Source organism: Clinocottus analis, unplaced genomic scaffold (genome assembly GCF_023055335.1).
Source record: "Clinocottus analis isolate CAN_PGR_092001 unplaced genomic scaffold, fCliAna1.0.p SCAF_32, whole genome shotgun sequence".
NCBI classification, from domain to species: Eukaryota; Metazoa; Chordata; class Actinopteri; order Perciformes; family Cottidae; genus Clinocottus; species Clinocottus analis.
In genome coordinates, this window is record NW_027176065.1 from 604,226 (window position 1) to 619,225 (window position 15,000).

At 46.4% G+C, this 15,000-nt stretch overlaps 1 protein-coding gene across 5 annotated transcripts in view; it reads right to left on the reverse strand.

Annotated features, from left to right (window-relative positions):
* The window catches only part of LOC137798832 (plasma membrane calcium-transporting ATPase 1-like), an 85,987-nt gene that overhangs the window by 47,304 nt on the left and 23,683 nt on the right, over window positions 1-15,000 (reverse strand). For all 5 annotated transcript variants that reach the window (XM_068595804.1, XM_068595808.1, XM_068595803.1 and 2 more), the window contains exon 2: window positions 9,733-10,157. In XM_068595804.1, the coding sequence (XP_068451905.1) occupies window positions 9,733-9,928 (196 nt within the window). In that variant the 5' untranslated portion in view covers window positions 9,929-10,157. The remainder of the gene's footprint in view (window positions 1-9,732; window positions 10,158-15,000) is intronic.

Here is a 15,000-nt window from a genome sequence, read left to right on the forward strand (position 1 = left end):
TCTCGGGTGAGGTGTTGTGATCGTCAGAGGAGATGAAGGAAGACGAGGGGTTGTGAAAGGAGAGGAAGTGAGATGAGAGGAGTTTAAACGAGGTGAGATGAAGTGAGAGGACATTACGAGACTGGCTGACGTGAGCTGAAAGGAGATGAAGTGACGTGATCTGAAAGATAGCGAGAAAGTAATGTGAGATGCAGTGAGAGGAGTTGAAGTGGTCATAAGATGCAGTGAGAGGAGTTGAAGTGGTGATAAGATGCAGTGAGAGGAGAGGAGTTGATAGGACACAGTAAAAGGTGTTGAAGTGGTGATGGGAAAGGAGTTGAAGTGATGATAGGATGCAGTGAGAGGAGTTGAAGTGGGGATAGGATGCAGTGAGAGGAGTTGATGTGGTGCTAGGATGCAGTGAGAGGAGTTGATGTGGTGATAGGATGCAGTGATAGGAGTTGAAGTGGGGATAGGATGCAGTGAGAGGAGTTGAAGTGGGGATAGGATGCAGTGAGAGGAGTTGAAGTGGGGATAGGATGCAGTGAGAGGAGTTGAAGTGGGGATAGGATGCAGTGAGAGGAGTTGAAGTGGGGATAGGATGCAACATGGGGTTTGGTGGTATGAAATGAGGTAAAAGGAGTCGAGGAGGCCGTCTTTGGCGACATGGTGTAATTTGAGCTGAGCGATGTAAATGAAGCGCTTCAGATGGAAGCGTATGATCTTCAGTATTTGCTCAGCAGACGAGAGCACCTGAATAAACGTGTGCGTGAAAGCAGCGGCAGCGTCTGTCTGAGCGCTCTGAGGTTTAGAGCAGCAGCAGAAACACGACGCGCTGGCGCACTAACACAGATTTTAAAAATACTCCGGCTGTCAGAGTCATCAGCGGCCATCTTTCATCACGTTCGCTTCAAAAGGCCGGTTTGATCATCCCGAAGCCGGCGATTGACGCCGAAAGCTCCCGTCGAAACTAAAACAAACAAAAGCAGAGCCGCAGAGCACCTTTACATGTTTGATCGATAAAAGTCTGTTTTTTTTTTCATGTGGTTCGTTTCCCTCCTTCTGGTTTAATGCTGCGATTGCGGCGGCGGAGAGGTTTTCATCTGGCGGCGGCGGCGGCTCGTTGTGTTTGTGAACGTCCCGGCGGAGACGCAGATTAAAGCTCCGCCACGATGTTCCAGCAGTCGCCTGTCACAGATGTTTATGAAACGCCGCTTGCAGCAGAAAATGAGACTCCATTTGGTCCCAAAAAAAAAAAAAAAACCAGGTCTAGCGGCTTTTATCAGCCGCCGCGCAGCCTCATCTTTTACCGCGCGGCGCTTTTCGCTTCCATTCATTCTGCCTCTCGACTGATGACGCGACAGCAGCCGGGATTAATGTCCACTCCCATTGTTCTGGATGTTTGATGTCCACCACAAATGTCCTCTCTCTCTCCCCCACGTTGCAGAACCAGCTTTATTAGACTCTACAAATCCTCCATCTTCGTCTCCGTCGTTTTTTCCCCACTGGCGTGCCCCAGCTGGACTGGCGTGCCCCCTGACACAAGCGGAGGCTGATGTCTTTGGCCCTCGGCTGCATCGGATCAATTTCAAAAGGGGTCGAAACCAAAAAAAAGCGTGAAGATGTGCTCCGATAGAGCACAAAGCAAATGTCAGAGGCGGATTTGAGCAATGCCGGAGTTGAGTTGCAAGTTCTGGGGTCAGGCAACGAAGACGCAACCTTTCAAGATGGAAACGATTCCCAAAAAAAAATAAGTGAAAAATGTGCTCACATTCTGAGGCTTTACGGGTCGAATTCATGAACAGAACGAGTTTCTGTGGAGTCGAAGTCACAAAAAATATGAAATTTAAATTCAAATTGCGGAGCAGCAGTTGCGGGGAAAAGTGCAAACACATAAATTGACAGTCACTCGTGTCTATGGATGTAACCGTCTAAATAATTTGTCCAAAAAAACATCCGATCCAACAGAATTATTCTCTTCCTCTAAATAAAAATGTTCTGCACTGATTTTTTTCTTTCCGCACCACTCGTCATCGACTCTGATGTTTTTCCTTTGGTCTTTCCTGACATCTGAAGCCCTTTTCACTGAGTTTAAAAATGCATGAAGATAAGTGGCGTAATAGCACGCAATGGTGTGCGGTGACACATAAGTCACGCACACCACACACACACACACACACACACACTCACGCCACATATCTTTTAGCCTTCGAGCATCACATTTTCAAACAAATGGTAAAAAAAACAACACAAAACAAACGTACAGCTGTGCTGAAGGCATTTCCAAAAAACCCCAAAGAATCTTTTTACCACCTGGATGTAGAACTTTTCTGTCCTCCGCACCGCAAAAAACATGCATCACCACCTATATTTCCTCTCCATGAAGCTCGACACTTCATATCCGCGAGACAAATATAAAGATACTTTGCTTAAAAATATAAAATATTGGAAAGTTTTTCAGCTTCGACTTTGGCGAGACACCGACGACCAAAAGGAAAGAGACGGACGCACTCAAGTACCAGATTATGAATTTATACTTCCTCAGTATGAGTCCTGAAGTCCATCAAAGATCTCGGAGACATTTAAAAAAAAAATAAAAAATCACCACACCGCATCTCCTCTGGATTATCAAACACATTCTGTGTCGGCTGGAGGATTATTCCAGCGAGCTCTCACCGTTGTGTCGGCTCATCTTCAGCCTGCAGTCAGACTTCTGCGTCTCTCAGGGTATTAACGGGTGAAGTTATGAGGAAAACAACATTTACCCAGACGATATCTGGATGCCTGAGCTGTACAAATAGAACTGTTATCTTATAATATAAGAAAAAAACACCTGAATCTCCTCAAATGTTCTAACAGCTATAAAAAAGCAAATCGACGTGATCGAGGACACGGGCGCGAGTGACCTTCGTCGGTGCCGGTTCATGGTCTCTGCTGCAAAGCCCAAAACACCCAAAAGACTCCAGAAGACCTGGACTCCATCCAGGTGTGTGTGTGCTCCTGACCCGCGGGTCGAAAGAGGCAGCAAGGAGCCGGGACTCGACGCCGAGCATCGAGAACCAGAGAGGAGAAAAAGGCTGAGGATCTACCCAATGATCGCCCCAATGATCTCCAACAATCTCCCTGACGATCTCCAACGATTCCCCAACAATCTCCCCAATGATCGCCCCAATGATCTCTAACGATTTCCCCAACAATCTCCAACAATCTGCCCAACGATCTCCCAAATAATCCGACCAACGATCTCCAACAATCTCCCTGGCAATCCCCAACAATCTTCAACAATCTCCCAGACGGTCACCAACAATTTCCCCAACGATCTCCAAGAATCTCCCCAACGATCTCCCAAATGATCCTACCAACGATCTCCAACAATCTCCCAGACGGTCTCCAACAATCTCCCAGACCATCTCCTTTGCTCATGAAGGTCACGGAGCGGCATCACGGTGAGACCGTCGACCGGCTTAAAAGTTCCTCGCAGTAACTTTTAAATCCTTACTAATAATAAAATGCAGTGTGTGATTTGTATTGGAAGGGACTGTTTTGCTAAAAGAACATCAGATTCAATAGAAGAGTTTAATTTGCATTTCCAGACACTCGGCTGCAGAGAGACGCAACGACTGAGCTCCATAAAATCCTCAGGCAAATAAAAACTGAAGCCATTTACCCAACAAATCTACATATATTTCATATTTGTGCCTCTCGCCAATGTCAGCTGGCCCCTCGAGGAGAAGTGGGTTCAGCTAATGGATGCTCTTTATAGGTTTCGGGCGGGTTTCAGAGCGCGAGATCGACTCTGGACTCCAGATAATATCTCATCTTAGTCCACTGAGAGACGACACGGAGACGTGAAGATGGTTGCATGTCTTGGTGTTTCTCTCCCTCTTGCTGATCACTGAGAGGAGCTTTCTACTTCAACTAGCAGAGACATGGATGACCTGAGGCTCTGTGTGTGTGTGTGTGTGCATGTGTGTGTGTGTGCATGTGTGTGTGTGTTCGTTACAGTGAAGGAGACTCGGGTCACGCAGCTCAAGCTGAATCTCAGATTGGATGCTGACTTCTCACACCATGGAGCTCGAAGGGATCCGACACGCCAGCAGGCCGAGAAACCTCTGAACTTAGCACAGTGTGTGTGTGTGTGTGTGTGTGTGTGTGTGTGTGTGTGTGTGTGTGTGTGTGTGTGTGTGTGTGTGTGTGTGTGTGATATTTGCTCAGTACATCTCTCAGTCGCTGTGCTTGAAGCACATTAAAGAGATCTTTATTATGTAAAAAACAACATTAACACTAATATGGGTTATAATTGTGTTACATCACTAAATCCTCTCGTGGTCTGTTTGTTCGTGAAGTGCGACGACTCTCTTGAACTCTGCGTTTCGTCGTCTTCGCCGTTCATTAACCGAGACATGAAGGAGGAAACTCTCCGCGGACCAAACCGACTGATCGTCTTATCGGCGCCGCGTCGTTACGTTCGGTTCTGAAACAACAACTTAATTGTTCCATAAAATATCTGCTCCTCTCTTGTGACAATGCAGGAGGAACACCGAGTGTTCAGACAAGATAAACACAAAGTAATGGTGGTGAACGCTAATGGGGAATAAACCTGCTTTTGTGTGGCTATGTGGATGGTGTACCATGAGTATACTACTCATTGTATGAATAGTTTGTCACATTCATGTAACTCTGTTACGTTGCTCATTCTGGTCACATGACCATCCTGATAGAGGATCCTCCTCTGTTGCTCTATGAAGGTTTCTTCCCTTTTTTCACCTGTAAAAGGGTTTTTATTGTCTTTATTTGGGGAGTTTTTCCTGATCCGATGTGGTTGAAATGCATTTTGTAGTCGTGCTAGAAAGCTAAGCTAAGCTAGCTTTCACTTTCTCCCAAATGAATATCGTCAATGAAACTCAATGTGCCCGTTTTAGGTTAACCCCGGGTCAATAACGTTAAGATTCCCGGGCTGAGAACCGCCGATACGGCGGGTGAATTACACGTCAAAGGCGGTTGCATCGATTTTTTCCCGCCAAAACAAGCCAAGAAGTATTGATCATGCCGCTTAAGATTCATGTATCTATCGGGAAAAATACAGAGAGATAAAGACAGAACGAGCCGAGAGCCACAAAACATCCGTTTCTACGCCGCCGGTTGACAGGAAATCGGTCATGAGTCCAGAATATATCTGGCGCTCTCATCCGATCGTTCTTATGATGAATAAATACATTATTATTTAAGCTTCACGGTGTTTTTCAACCTTTTATGAAGCCGCTAAACCAATGCATTTTATTTGATCTTGGCGCCTGGTTGTTGGTCTCACTACTCAAACATCAGGACTATAATTCCGTGATTTTTCGATGACAGCCGGGCGACTGTTAAAAGTCCATTTTTAGCTCTCGGTCCTGGATGTTTGTCTGAAGAAAACAAACTCCTTCACATGAAGAACCAGTAAAAAAAAGTGACATTACAGAGACAAAAAGAAGTCGTCTCTCCGGTGACAGAACGTAGTCAGAAATAGACGTTTATTTTTAGGGCCGCGTGTCGCTTCGCGGATCTCTTCGTCAACCCGGGTCTCGTTTTGAATAAAGTTTTTTTTTTTAAACCGGCTGTGTCGCTCCGGCCCTGTGCGTCCTCTCGACATGAAGGACACAGATTTTATAAAATGATGAACACGAGGACGATCAATGACTTTCAAAGAGGCGGCAGACGGATTCATCAATACACATTAACCAGCGGGGAGGGACTGAGCCGCGTGTGTGTGTTTGTGTTTGTAGTATTGTGTACACACACACACACACACACACACACACACACACACAATGACAGTCAGCGGCTGACTTTACAGGCTGAAAGTTAGAGCAGCTGAAGAGGAAACGAGTGATTAGCGGCGCCAGAACAAGAGAGCTGATTCAGAAACGCGGCTAAAAATAACCGCGCAAAGTCGCTGACTGCGAACACAACGCTTCTGTTGCCGAGCTCGTGGGGTCGGCGCGCAGCCGACCGGCTATCAGACGGAAGAAGTGAAGTGTGTGAACAACTGTCACGCTTGAGGACGCGCGGGGTGAGATGGAGGGGGGGGCGGCCATGTTTACACAGCGGCCGCGTTTACACGACCGCGTGGACGCAGATCAGCGTGACGCGAGGATCTGATGAGCGGCGTGCGAACGCTTCCATGCAGGTTTCACTTCAGTTCATGATGCTTAATAATGTGCACATGAGCTGCACATGAGCTGCGTGCTGTCGTCGCCTCGCTCCGCGCGGGCTAGCTTTGAGTCGCTAGCTTTGAGTCGCTAGCTTTGAGTCGCTAGCGGCGGAGTCGCTAGCGGCGGAGTCGCTAGCGGCGGAGTCGCTAGCTTTGAGTCGCTAGCGGCGGAGTCGCTAGCGGCGGAGTCGCTAGCGGCGGAGTCGCTAGCGGCGGAGTCGCTAGCGGCGGAGTCGCTCGCCTCTTCTTCGATGCGACGAGCCGACGTTACCGCACGCCGACGGAGGGGCTTTTATTGTGAAATTGCAGTCAAAAGCAAATCAAGGTCACGAGCCGACTGCTGCTGGGGAACCGAGTCGGTGTCAGAGGGAGATTTTTAATGACCTGCTGAGAGCGAGCCGTTTGATGAAGCGCTGCAGATGACAGACTCCACGGTGGCTTTTCTTTTTTTATTTTGAGAGAGAGAAAGACCTCCAACACATCCGCAGAGTAAACAAGTCGCACAGCACGGAGTCCAGCCAATTAAAAAGGCCAAAGGCCAATTATTGACTTCTGTTTATTTCATTATAGCGACACGAGGCGGTGAATCGGCCCCTCCCCCTCCTGGTTTGTTTGGCTGCTCTGTAAACAGACGCACCAGTTACTCTACGTCCGTTGCATGTGTTGCATGTGTTGCATGTGTTGCATGTGTTGCATGTGTTGCATGTGTTGCATGTGTTGCATGTGTTGCATGTCTTCACCGGCTGGGAAAACGTAAATTCCCACGATGAAGACCAGATGATCTGGTTGAAAGCTCTAAAAAGATAAACTCCTCACGTCGGCCTCCTGATCCGTCTGCAGTTCAACGAACGCGATATCGCAAACATTAAAGTACATGAAGCACAACAACCGCTCTGCAGCTCTTCAGCAGACACACACACACACACACACACACACACACACACACACACACACACACACACACACACACACAGACAGAGAGATAATCTACGACCCGTTCAGCCGGTAAATTACATCCAAACACTGAACTACAAATCAATTAAAGTGCTGCGTCGATATGAATAAATGAACATTTTAAGGAAAGGGCCACAGCGCAGGAAGTCGTAACTTCTTCTTCTTCTAATTCTTCTCCTTCTTCTCCTCATTCTTCTTCTTCTTCTTCTAATTCTTCTCCTTCTTCTCCTCATTCTTCTTCTTCTTCTTCTAATTCTTCTCCTTCTTCTCCTCATTCTTCTTCTTCTTCTTCTCATTCTCCTTCTCATTCTTCTCATTCTCCTTCTTCTCCTTCTTCTCCTTCTCCTCATTCTCCTCATTCTCCTTCTTCTCCTCCTCCTTCTTCTCCTCATTCTTCTTCTTCTCCTCATTCTCCTTCTTCTCCTCATTCTTCTTCTCCTCATTCTTCTCATTCTTCTTCTTCTCATTCTTCTTCTCCTCCTCATTCTTCTTCTTCTCATTCTTCTTCTCCTCATTCTTCTTCTCCTCATTCTTCTTCTCCTCATTCTTCTTCTCCTCATTCTTCTTCTCCTCATTCTTCTTCTCCTCATTCTTCTTCTTCTCATTCTTCTTCTCCTCATTCTTCTTCTCCTCATTCTTCTTCTCCTCATTCTTCTTCTTCTCATTCTTCTCATTCTTCTCCTCCTCCTCCTCCTCCTCCTCCTCTTCCTCCTTCTTGTGAAGAAGAAGAACTAACCCCGGTGACGTCATAGTGATGTCATCGGGGTCGTCCAGAGCTCGAGCTTTTGAGACGACGCAGTGTGGGGCAGTATTCCAGCTGCATCATGGGAAATGTAGGATCCAGTGGGTTTTTTATCCCTCACAACAAGTCACGAGACTTTTCATGGGAGTAAAAAAGTATAAAATAAAAAGGTATTGAAACACTTCTCCTGTGCACTAAAGTTAACTGAGCATGTGTGTGTGTGTGTGTGTGTGTGTGTGTGTGTGTGTGTGTGTGTGTGTGTGTGTTGGCCATTAACCTTACATTTAAGTCCCCCCCCCTCCCATCTCTTCCCGCCACACTGTGAAAATATAATTACAGTTTCTTCATTAAAGTGAGTAATTTCTTGCGTGGAGGACGCGACTACAGCTGTCCTCTGATTACTAAATGGAACAGAGCAATGATCTATGGAGCCATTAGGGGAGCGGGCTGGAACTAATTTCAATCCTGGAATGGACCGATGGCTGCAAACACCCACACACACACACACACCCACACACACACACACACGCTCTCTCACAGGGATCAAAAGATGACGGGAGAAATAACAAACAGCAGCGTGTCGGCCATTTGCCGGCCGCTCATGAAGCTCTGACGGATCATCGATCTCCACAAAGTGTGTGTGTGTTTGTATTATGACTGTTTAATGGCACACACATGCACACACACAGACACACACACACACACACACACACACACAGACACGTTTTACATAATCATCATTATTACTGGTGCATTTTCAGTGGCGGACAGGAACTAAAGTGGTCTACATTTACTCAAGAACTATGCTATAAGTACAATGTTGAGGTACTTGTACTTCCATGTTCAGGTACTTTACACTTCATGGTACTTTACACTTCTACTCCACAACATTTTGGAGGGAAACCGTTGGACTTTTTTCCCCCACGACATTTATCTGACAGCTTTAGCTGCTCGTTACTTTGCAGATTCAAATTAATATTACGAACATACTGAAGCAAATCAAGAGATGAATAATTATTATAGATTAAGATAAGACTTCATTGATCTGTTGGGGGATAAATTAACTACCCAGTAGTTTATTAGGTTAAACAACCTCCCTTTTACGAGCTGCAGCAACGTGACGTGCACTTGAAGGCATCACTAATCAGTAAAGTGACTCAATGAAACTTCTGCAGGAAAAGAAAGCGCGATTTAAAAACACTGCAAAACCTGCACGAAAAGAACAATTAAGTTTCTCAAAATATAATTATTAGCCTCATTATGAATACGGATTATTGAACTGACTGACAACAAGATATTGCTCTTTAGCTAAAGGTCTGACAGCTGTGAGAGCTTTAACTTCCAAACATTCAACTTTTAACTCGCTAAAAAATGTGAAACTAATTTTGTCTCCAGACCATTTTTTCCCTGTTTGAGTCGTCGTAGGAGCGCCAAATTAATTCCAATACTTGTGTTTATTGTATGTATTTGTTCAGCAAAGTCTTGGGAAAAAAAAAGTATATCTTCAAAAAAAAACCTTTTAAAAGATATTTTGATCATAACTATGAACATCCAGCATGATATGAGCCAGATTCCCCAAAAAAGCCTCCTGGAGCGTCAATAAGACACCTTTATGGAAAGATTAGGACCTAAAGAATCAGAACCTGCAACAAAAATCACAATAAAACAAAGTCTTGTCCTGTTAGGAAGGAGTTTCAGTCAAAAAACTGTGTTGTTCGGTTAAAAAAATGAGAAACATTATGTATTTTAAGCCAAAAGATTGTCTGAACGGGGCATGCTGGGAATTAAAATGGCCGCCTTTGCTCTGACAGTGTTAAGTGTTTTTCTTTTTGTGCAGTGTCGTGGTGTGTGGGACGCGTCTCACCTTCTATGGGCGAGGTTTTCAGGCGGCGGCAGATGCCCTGCACGTCTCCGTGCTTGTCCTGGATCTTGCCGACGGCCTCGGCGCTCCGCAGCTCCATCAGCTCCCTGAGCTCCATCACCGTCACCCCGAAGTCCCCGTCGTGGTTCCCCTCCGCCACCGAGTTCCCCGGAGGGTGGTCCGCCGTGTTGTTGGCCATGTCGGTGCTCTTCACGCCAGCAGCAGCAGCGGTGTGGTTAGTGTCGGGTTGTGTAGTTTTTATTCCACGGCGTGTCTTCTTTTTTTGTGGAAAATATTGTATCTTAGCGTCAGACTGGGAGCGTCAGCTCACTGGAATTGTGGGTATTGTAGTTCTGTGTGGGGGGGGCTGAGGTTAGCTCCTGACCCGGCCGTGCATGCTCCTCTTGGGCGTAAACATGTTCTGGTCCCTGCGGAGGAAGCAAAACAGGAAAGAGGACTTTAATAAACCGGATCCGGGCAGGAAACCGTCTGCACGTCATCGCCGGAGAGATCGGCTCGAGATTTTTCCTCCTAATTAATAGCGGGGGAGACTAATTGGGCCAATTAGAGCAGAGCTTCTCATCTCAGATTATTAGAGGAGTCCGCTGGACCACCGAGGTCGTTAGGACGTAAACGGATTACGGGTTCGTTGCTGCTGCTCCTCCAGAGACGCGTGATTGGTCGGTAAATATCTGCTGCCCTCTGTGAACCGTCTGCTCGAGGTTATGACGCAGAAAATAGAAACATGCATTTTATTCTTCATGATTAACGAGGGGGGGGAATAAAACCATACGTCGAATTCAATTTAAATTCATGTTTGAAAAGCCGGAAACTTTCATTAAGAGTCACGCTGATCATCAAAAGGTGACAAATAAGACAGAAATGGTGGAAATCTTAATTCTGTGAAAACATGAGTGATATATTTAAAGGGCCGATCCACCAAGTTACATGAAGATGAACCAAAGTGCTGCCGGCGAAACCATCCAAACCACAATTAAAGAGATAAGAAATCAGAAAGAAAAACAACACAAGCCATCCTGATGAAGACAAAGAGGTATTGGAACACACACACACACACACACACACACACACACACACACACACACACACACACGAGTAGCTGGATTACTTTGTCCTGCGGGGGAAACACACTGCAGCTCCGAGAGCCAATCAACAGCAAGCAGAGGACGATAAAGGGAGAATTCCACGGGGTCAGAGAGTGCGTGTGTGTGTGTGTGTGTGTGTGTGTGTGTGTGTGTGTGTGTGTGTGTGTGTGTGTGTGGCCAAAGTCTGGCATTCCAACCCATCACCACAGATTATGTAAGTGCACTTCAAAGGCTGTCCTCCAATTTTCACTGTTTAGCGTTCCGTCATGGACACACACACACACACACACACACACACAGTTAGAAAAGACTGCAGTTGACACTGGTGACACTGGGTCAGTGGTTCTCACACGGGGGTGAGCTCAGCGTTGCAGACGCAGTTCGGCTGTTTCTGCTTCAAGCGCTTTGAAGTTTGAATAATTCACTTATTATTAATATTATTAAAGATATTTAAGGAACGAGCCGACGGCCGCTTGTGTAATATTTGGCACTCGGTTCACGGCTGGAGCGACGTCGCCGCTGAAAAGGAGCGGCCACTTTATTAGGGACGCTCGTGCAACCAGCGGCTTGAAATGATTCCATACCGAGGAGCTGAAAGCGACCTCAGGGGTCAAAGTTCACGCTCCTGTTTTAGACCAGGTAGAGTCTCATATTTTAGATATTGTAATATTTCAGAAGCGCGTCTCTTCTGGGTTTAAAAAGCTGCGTAGCGGCGATGTGATGTCTTCGCCTGAAGGCACCGTGATTGATTATTGATCGCTAACAGCTCCAGAGTGCTGAGTGTTTAGTCAACGCAGCAACAGAAACGCTTCAACAATGAATCCTGTTGCACAGAAACATCCTGCAACACAAAGAGCACAACTTCCTGTTTGCATCTCTACGTCAACGCATCATCTCAGCTCTGAGAGAGACGGGACCTCACCCTGAGCTCTACGCACCTCTACGCACCTCTACACACCCTACGCACCTCTACGCACCTCTACGCACCCTTACACACCTCTACGGGTCAGATGGTTTGATCCACTGCAACCGGTTGTAAAGCCTCCGTGGTGTGTGTCTGTGTGCGTGTGAGAGAGTCTGTGTGTGCATGTGTCTGTGTGTGTGTGCATGTGTCTGTGTGTGTGTGCATGTGTCTGTGTGTGTGTGCATGTGTCTGTGTGTGTGTGCATGTGTCTGTGTGCGTGTGTCTGTGTGTGTGTGCATGTGTCTGTGTGTGTGTGCATGTGTCTGTGTGTGTGTGCATGTGTCTGTGTGTGTGTGCATGTGTCTGTGTGTGTGTGCATGTGTCTGTGTGTGTGTGCATGTGTCTGTGTGTGTGTGCATGTGTCTGTGTGTGTGTGCATGTGTCTGTGTGTGTGTGCATGTGTCTGTGTGTGTGTGCAGCACGGTTCCCCCTCAGGAACTAAAACCCTGGAACCGGATCAGGACTCAGAGTCGGGACTCAGAGTCGGGACTCAGAGTCGGGACTCAGAGTCGGGACTCAGAGTCGGGACTCAGAGTCGGGACTCAGAGTCGGGACTCAGAGTCGGGACTCAGAGTCGGGACTCAGAGTCGGGACTCAGAGTCGGGACTCAGAGTCGGGACTCAGAGTCGGGACTCAGAGTCGGGACTCAGAGTCGGGACTCAGAGTCGGGACTCAGAGTCTTTAATAAACGACATGAACCTGAGAACTGAACGACACAGTCGCCTCAAAAGACACCAGAGACGAATATTAATGACGCGTTTTATTACTTTATGTTTTGGGGGAAAGATTTGTCGTTCTTTATTTACGGTGCGTGAAAAAGTTTAGAAAGAAAAACAAGGAGCCCAGTTTGTGACCTGTGTGTGTGTGTGTGTGTGTGTGTGTGTGTGTGTGTGTCCGTTCACTAATTGTCCGTCTGTTTATCGACCAGAAGTGGAGTCATTATTACAACTGTAATGAAGGAAACTGCCCACAGACATCAGATGAATTCATGTTTGTTGTTACGCAACGTTGCTTTATTACGCAACTAGTTGCCGATGGAACGAGTTAATTATAGACGATGAGATTGTTTAATTACACGGACACCGAGAAGAGGAACCAGTACTTCATTAGAACGGAGCGAATAGGTGCATCGTTCTACGTGAAGGATCCGGGTTCTCATTGAAGCAACGGGCTCGTTTAGCTCGCGGCTAACGGGAGCGATGACGTCATCGCGTGGACGCTAATAATCACACATGATTAATATTAATTAATTTTCGGCGCAAATATTAACACTTTTTCCTCCACAACATTCATCTTAGTTTGTCTCTTTGCAGATTCAATATAATCCGATAATTGATGATGCATTTTTTATTAACTGTAGTTAAAGTAGTTAAAATAATCTTTATCCTTCACCAGCGGCAACAATTAAATGATGAACACATGAACAGAAACTATCGTCCAGAAATATACAAATCATTCTGCTGGCCCCTTTTGCAAAGAGAGTACTTCTATTTTTAGCATTCTCTCTCCTGACCACCAGGGGGCGACTCCTCTGGTTGTATAGAAGCCTATGCTTCATGTGTTATAGCTGCATTCTCTCTCCTGACCACCAGGGGGCGACTCCTCTGGTTGTATAGAAGCCTATGCTTCATGTGTTATAGCTGCATTCTCTCTCCTGACCACCAGGGGGCGACTCCTCTGGTTGTATAGAAGTCTATATAAGTGACTCTACTCCTCTCTTGATGTATTCCCTCAGTAAACATTGTAAACATGAGTTTATGGTCTTGTTTAGTAGATTATGGTCCATTTACTGTCAAACAGACCATAAAGCCTGGGACGCTACCTTGTGACTGACAGGTCACAGAGCCTCTACACGTCATTAGGGCGGGGCTACCTTGTGATTGACAGGTCTCTACCATCGTCAGCCTCAGCCACGATAATCGCAGCGTCCAAAAACGTGATGGTGGGAAGAGTGGACGGAGAAATATGAAGGAGAGAAATTGCAGAGCGGGTGGAGCTACACAAACAATACACTTGACACACAAACGCACACACACCCTTTTAGAGGTTAACTGCACCGCCACACCCACGTCAGTCTAAAGGTGAGCATTCCTATCTTTACACACCTGCTGACACACACAGACACACACCTTGGACCCAGTGTGTGTGTGTGTGTGTGTTATGCTTTAACGAGCAAGTGTTTGATTAACACAGACTAATACGCACACACACACTGATAACACACACGTTCACGCTCCACCAGCTCTGCCACAGTGTCACTTAGCGCTTAGCTCGACACGTAGCATTAGATATTAGATGTGTTCTGCGGGGAGAGAAGGAAACAACTTGTGAAACTAAAGCACCCGACAGTCGTACTGAAGAGCTGCTTCCTGTTTCTACGGTTTCTCATTTTCAATCCCATAACTCTGTGAGTGAACCCGGGTTTGTAATCCTGTAAAAAGTTGATGATGATGTCCTGATTGTGGCTCGACAAAGTCAGGCCTAAAATATTCCTGTCACTCCTCGTCCAGATCATTTGTTCCCTCGAAAGCAGTTTAAATCTTAGATGTTAAACAGCGCTCTTATTTTGAAATATAAAAAAAGCAAAGCGAGTTGTTTGCTGATCATGTGACTGCTGTTACTTTCCATCACGTGCAGTGTTGTTTAAAAGTGTGTGTTCTCCGCCACTGGACTGCTTGTGAACGGTCTTTTGTGTGTTTGTGTGTAGAAAGAGCTTCTTTAGCAAACACCTTTTATTTTAGCCTGTTGGAGTTTGTTTTGTGAGGAACAAAAACACAGAACGGCAGAAGATCCGTCTGGTGGACAGGTGAAAAGAGGAGAACAAAACACCTGTCGGTCACGTGTGAGACGAACTGGAAGCTGAAGAACAAGTTCCCGTTTCCACAGTAACGCAGCCTCCAGCGCTACGAGCTAAGCTACGAGCTAAGCTACGAGTTCACTTCCCTGCAACAAAAGACTCAACTCAGCTTAAACCCTCCATCTGAACTGTGTGTGTGTGTGTGTGTGTGTGTGTGTGTGTGTGTTTTAGTCTGGGTGAGTGTGTGTGTTACACACACACACAGACTCACTCAGACACAGAGACTGTGTGTCTCTATGTGAGTCACAAACACACAGAGACTGTGTGTGTCTTTGTGTCGATGTGTCTCTCTCTCTGTGTGTCTGTGTGTGTGCATGTGTGTGCGTGCGTGTGTGTGCGTGCGT